This window comes from Trachurus trachurus, assembly GCF_905171665.1.
Source record: "Trachurus trachurus genome assembly, chromosome: 7".
In the NCBI taxonomy this organism is placed as follows: domain Eukaryota; kingdom Metazoa; phylum Chordata; class Actinopteri; order Carangiformes; family Carangidae; genus Trachurus; species Trachurus trachurus.
This window is the reverse complement of record NC_139901.1, coordinates 23,299,798-23,305,797: the sequence shown is the minus strand read 5'-3', so window position 1 is coordinate 23,305,797 and position 6,000 is coordinate 23,299,798. Positions and strand designations below refer to the sequence as shown.

Here is a 6,000-nt window from a genome sequence, read left to right as displayed (position 1 = left end):
ACACACAGCAAAGCACTGCTGGATGTTTGTTGAGCGGTGCTCTCATTTGGGACGAGGAGAACGCCGGTGGGGAGTCCGCCAACTTAGCTGAGGAGAAAGGGCGGAGAGCAGAGCATTGTTCCTCCAGCGCCTCAGCAGGAGGATCTGAGGAGCAGATAAGGATTAGGGCAGCAGGGCTGTGAGTGCTCATTGATGGGAAGCAACTTCGAAAAAAAGGAAATGAGTTGATGTTGTTGCTAAGCAGTTTACTTTGGATTTGTGGACTGGAAGAGTTTTTTTTTTTTTTTTTTTTTTTTTGGGAGAATAGGATTAACTAAGAGAGCCAAACAGCACACTTGTCTGGAAGTGCTGTGAACTTTTCCCCTCTCTGCTTTCAAATTCGCACAGACTTTTACAAGTCAGCGGCTTAAAATCTGTTTGAAGTGATCTCTGATAATGTTGAACTTAAAGTCAGCTGATATCAACTGAGAAGAAACATCTTTACCAGGTGAAGTATTTCCCTCTGGTTTGTGACGACTTTAAAAAAAAAAAATTTAAACACTCGATGTGCTTAAAGGTTTCCTATTTAGAGGATAATGATCTATGCGACAGTTTTGATGAATGGAGAAGTTGATTGTTTGGAAATTATGTGAATCATTCAAAAAAAAAAAAAAAAAAGTAAGTCCATATAGATCCAGGGTGTTTTTTCTTCTGCAATGGTGAAGTGGAAATCATAGGGTTTTGGAAACAAGACGTTTGAAACATTTTTTCCATTTTCTTAAATTTATGACCGACCAAATAACTGATTAACCAAAATAATAACAATCCAGAGATGGATAGATGGTCAATATAAATGCTGCCACCTTACAACCTCAGGAAAAGAGTGCACTGTATGTGTGTACAGACATCTCTAAATAGTCTGGGGTGAGCATCTGTGATTCAAATGTTGAATCTCACAGATTTTTCGGAGGCAAAGGGGATTTAATGCTTAAACCGTTTTTCATTTTCTGCCATAGATACTGAGGCTTCCTGTGTGGTATTAACCTTGCAGTCATCTTATACGTCTACTGAGCGGTCACAGTGGCAGGTGGATTGAATAAGAGTAACTTTTTAATAGAAGCTGTTTCTTATCTGATTGTTATCTAACCAGGGGGAGCTCCACGGATTATAAACCTTATGGAGGATCCGACATCTAGAAAAATGACCTGTGGACTGTATCCAGGCTGTCTCCTGGTGCTTCTCTGTCTCCTCCACATCTCCGAGGAGACCTGTCCATCAATGTGCCTTTGTACATCTGACACGGTCAGCTGTAGCTCCAGTGGTCTGGCCAAGCTGCCTCTCACCCTGCCCTCCTTCTCCGTCACCCTGGACGTCAGCCACAACCATCTGTCCTGGCTGGGCCCGGGCAGCTTCAACAAGATGCCCAGACTGGAAAACCTCAGGATGGCTCACAATCAGCTCAGCGCTCTGGGGCACGGCGTGTTTCGCAACGCCTCTGGCCTCAGGCACCTCGACCTCTCCTCCAACAGGCTGCAAGTGGTGGAGCAGCACTACTTCCAGGGGCTGTGGCGGCTGGAGGAGCTCCTTCTCTTCGACAACAAGATCACTCAGGTGGAGGCCAGCACGCTGACGGGTCTGAGCAGCTTGAAGAAGGCCTACTTCAGCCTCAACCAGCTCACGCACTTCCCGTTCTTCTCCATCCAGGACCACAGTCATCCTTTCCTGACCATGCTGGACCTCTCGTCCAACCGGATGAGTCGTCTGCCCTGGGAGGACGTGAAAGCGTTGCCCGGGTTGGTGCAGCGCGGCCTCTATCTCCACAACAACTCCCTGATCTGCGACTGCTCCATGTACAGCGTGTTCTGGCACTGGGACCTGAGGGGTTATGACTCGCTGAAGGACTTTACGGACGAGCACACCTGCTCCATCTACGGGGACCCGCGAGCCGCCATCAGGTTCCTGCGGCACAATCGTTTCTTCCACAACTGCACGGTGGAGAAGGCCGTGTCGCAGCCGGTGACCGTTCTCCTCTCCAACGTGGTGGTTTCAGAAGGAGACAGGGTGCGTCTCGACTGCCAAACACCCCTGAGTAGCACAAACCTCTCATTTGCATGGCTCTCCCCCAGCAAGGGGTACATCACCCAGGCTAGCGTAAATGACACACTAATTAGCCTCTATCCTAATGGCACCTTAGAGATCCACGCCGCCAAGGTCAATGACTCAGGTCTGTACGTGTGCACAGCGGTGGATATTAAACTGGATCTGAATGCAACTCGGGAGGTGAATGTGACGGTGCTGCAGCCTGCAGGAGAGTCGTTCAACACCGGATATACGACGTTGCTGGGCTGCGTGGTGACCATGGTCTGCATCCTCATGTACCTCTACCTGACTCCGTGTCGCTGCAGCTGCTGCAAACAACCCAAAACTGTCATCATCCCCATCGCGACCTATGACCCCGGCAACCTGACGTCCGTTTTCTCCACCTCCACCAGAGACCAGCAGCACAAAACCCAAACTAACAAGCATGTCGCGTTCTTGGAGCCGATGATAAGTGAAGAAGGAACAGAATGGACTCCTGAGAGCTGATGCCGAACAGAGTATAGCGTCTCTTTTCCCTTTCATTTTTCAGAGGCAGAGGAAAGAGAAGACCTTGGGACAAATCAAAAGTCCTTACTCAGGAATTAGCATTGCAATGTTATTAGAAGTGAACGTTAACACTGTAAAGGAAAAAAAAAAAGAACATCATGTCTCTTTCCTGACTGTCAGCTGCAGTTAAAAAGGCTTCCTAAAAAAAAGAAAGAAAAAAAAAAGCAATATCTCCCGTTCCAATTCTGCTCTTCTCTGTCATCTGGCCCGCTAGACGAAATGAAAGTTTCAACTTTGGTTTATTACAGTCAATGTACTGACACTGCAAAATCAGAGTAGAGCCATTATCAGCCCTAAAAATCAGCTAATAACTTCTCTGTGTGCTCAGGTACGGCAATGGGGGAGAATATTTCTCTTGGGATCAGAGAATGAATCTGGTTCACTTTCCGCACAAAGTGTTTAACAAGGATTAAAAAAGTCCTGGAAAATGCTTCAAGCTTACGACTGTGACGGACTGGAGTAAGTAAATTCAGCCTCTCGTAGTTGAATTGAGGAGCTCCATTATTAGTGTAGCACTACCATTGCATTGCACTGAAAATAACTTTGAAATATATTGACTATATATCTTATGATATGCAGCTTTGACAAGAACCGAGACCTCTATCCAACCCCCGAAAGCTTCTGTCCCCTGTTTTCTTAATAAAGCATTCAGTCCCTTTAGATCTATTGCCTGCTCTTCTATTGTAGTTTAGGTTTTGAAGGCAATTATTATAGCCACTATCATATTAGGGGGAAAAAAAGGAATTGAGATACAGCAAGAAAAGCAATGACTGTTTCTGTGCAGCTGTATAGCTTCAAGCAAACATTTAAAAAGTCTTATCTAGCAGGAAACAGAGGTGCATCCTGCGGTGATCCATCATACATATACATATCTCGCACAAACCTGTTGCATTAATCTGGCAGCGAAAAAACAATGGCTTTCTATCTGCGCTCTGCTTATCTAGCAAATAGTGAAGTACAGAAATCAGGAGTGTCAACAAAGCAAAAGCAAACAACTGGACTGTTCTTCAAAGACACCATCGCTTTGATCAAACACCGCAGAGCACTTTGAACGCCGCCGAACAAACACAACCACAAAATTTCAACTCAAGTGACAAATACTTCAAGCAGTTCTAATGCAAAACCCCAAGGGGCCTTACCAGTACTTTATATTGCTTTGTTTTTTTTTTTTTTTGAAATACAGAGTAACATGCTTGAAATGACAGATTTACACACTGCAACAACAGAGATGAAAGACACAGAAGAAGTACTCGCCATGAAAGAACATAAGTGCGTGGGATTGGGAACATGGCGATGACATTCAAGACGAAGGAGAGCATATGGGTGGTCGGGGATAAAAAAAAATACTTGAAACATGATGAGACAAACTGTAGACTCAGGAGAAAAAAATAATCAATTTCTCAAAGTCCAAGCATCCATAATGTTTTGAGATTGTAGTTTAATCTGAATGCACACACTCGGTGGGACTAAGGATTGCATTGAGATTGAATAGGATTAGATGTAATCCTTCATATAATGTCACAGATAACTTGTCAGTAACCTCGCATCCCACAAAGGAAGGCATGTCATTAGAGCAAGGGGCTTTTGATTGTTTCTAAATCCTTAATTAAAATTTGACTCCTTTCAGCCCCAAGGAGAATAATGTTGTTACACAACTTGAATGTAAAATTACAGACAAAAAAAAAAAAAAAAAGGTGGAAATCTACAGTCAAATGGGCAACCACGCGTGTAACTAGGACAGACAAGCTCTTTGACAGCACTGACTTTCATCACTATTAAACTCTCAGGGATTAAGCTGAATCCGACCACTGCATTGTAATGCACTCTGTTTAATCAACTGAGTATCTTTTTTTCTTAACTTTAAATTTTTTTCCATAATGGTAAACATCATTTAAATTACTGAACAGCGATTATGTAACATGTCACCATGTGCCCGTGTGTGATGTAACATCTTCTTTTTGGTGTCTCTGCCATGATCTGTTGTTTTTCCAGAGACATTACATGGGTTTGATGAGTTGAGGGAGGAGGGATGAGGTTGAGGAGATTATGGCAAGGATATAAAAAACAGGTGCTTTGTCGATTTCAGTGTTTTTAAATCCCTCTAATCTGGTTGCGCTCCCCGACACAGCACACACACAGCTGGGTTAAAACACAGAGGACACGATGTGAGCATTTCATGAAGGGCTTTCTATTTCACAGTGGGACCACAGGTGACCCTGGTTATGTAAGCGCACGGCTGATGTGGGACTCGCTCTCAGTGTAGGCAGCATGTCAGTTAGAATGAGTGAAGTTAGCATCCTGGTATTCAGCATTTTATTTTAACCTTGTGGCAGCGAGTACTTTACCAACAACGGGAGGTCTAAGCAGTGCATTTGGAAATAATAGCGGTATAAAAAGAACAGCTTTTTTGCTCCATCAAATTGTTACACATATTCCTTTACTCGACTTCAAAAGCATTACAGTTTTCCCTGTTTCACATGAACCTGTTAGGGCTTGTCACTTTTTATACAATAGTCAGTTTTGTTTGAGTGTGTGAAAACATTGTGTGAATTTGTGTGTATTCAAACTGTAATGAATGAATGAATGAATGAAATTGCCTCTTTTAGCTTGAACTGAGCTAATAAAATGTAAATTTAAAAAAATGGACAAGGGCACAAGTGAGCAAAGCCGTGCTAATCCAATAACCACAACAGCGAAGCATTCATGTCATCTAGCAATATGCTATGTGGCTATTGAGCAATATGCTATAGGGGTTGCATTGGAATGAGTGTGTTGCATGTGACATTTACAAATGAACAGATAATCCTACTAATTACATTCTGAAATAATATCTGAATTTCCATTCTGTAAAAGAGGTACAAGCTTATATGGATCACTCGTTCTTCTCTCTGCATATTACCCTAAACCGCTCAAACAAACACCCAGATGTAAAGAGAGGACCGCTTGAAGCTCGAAATGATGCCCTTCCTGAAAGCAAAACACTCCATCAGGCTTCAATTAAAGGATGCACTTCCCTTTGCAGATTAATTGTTTTCCCTAGTTCAGCTGGGCTCCCAGGGATCCAAAATCATCTTATTCAAGAATCTAATTACTGTGAAAGGGGAATTTCACTCTGAATAGCACAAGCTGAATTGCTTTCATTTGTGGAGGGCTGCCTTGACTGTCAACAGGGGCTATTACTGAACTGTCAAAACAGTCATCAGGCAAGATTGGAGGCATCCAGCTATGGCAGACACATCCACAGATGCTGTGTCTCCCACATACACAAGCTCAGTGGAGGCCCAGTGTCACCGTATCAACTGAAACCCTTATTTAATTCAAGCTGGACACTTGACTTGGGATATGTGCTTCAGAAACACACACACACACACATAT

The 6,000-nt window shown here is 43.5% G+C and overlaps 1 protein-coding gene across 1 annotated transcript; it reads left to right on the top strand.

Annotated features, from left to right (window-relative positions):
* Window positions 1-1,179: 1,179 nt before the first annotated feature.
* LOC310989279 (amphoterin-induced protein 3) lies at window positions 1,180-2,565 on the top strand (the record flags this gene model as incomplete). The annotated part of the gene is made up of 1 exon (XM_083976290.1): window positions 1,180-2,565. One exon carries the CDS (start codon window positions 1,180-1,182, stop codon window positions 2,563-2,565), a length of 1,386 nt encoding a protein of 461 aa, XP_083832416.1.
* Between the last annotated feature and the right edge of the window lie 3,435 nt (window positions 2,566-6,000).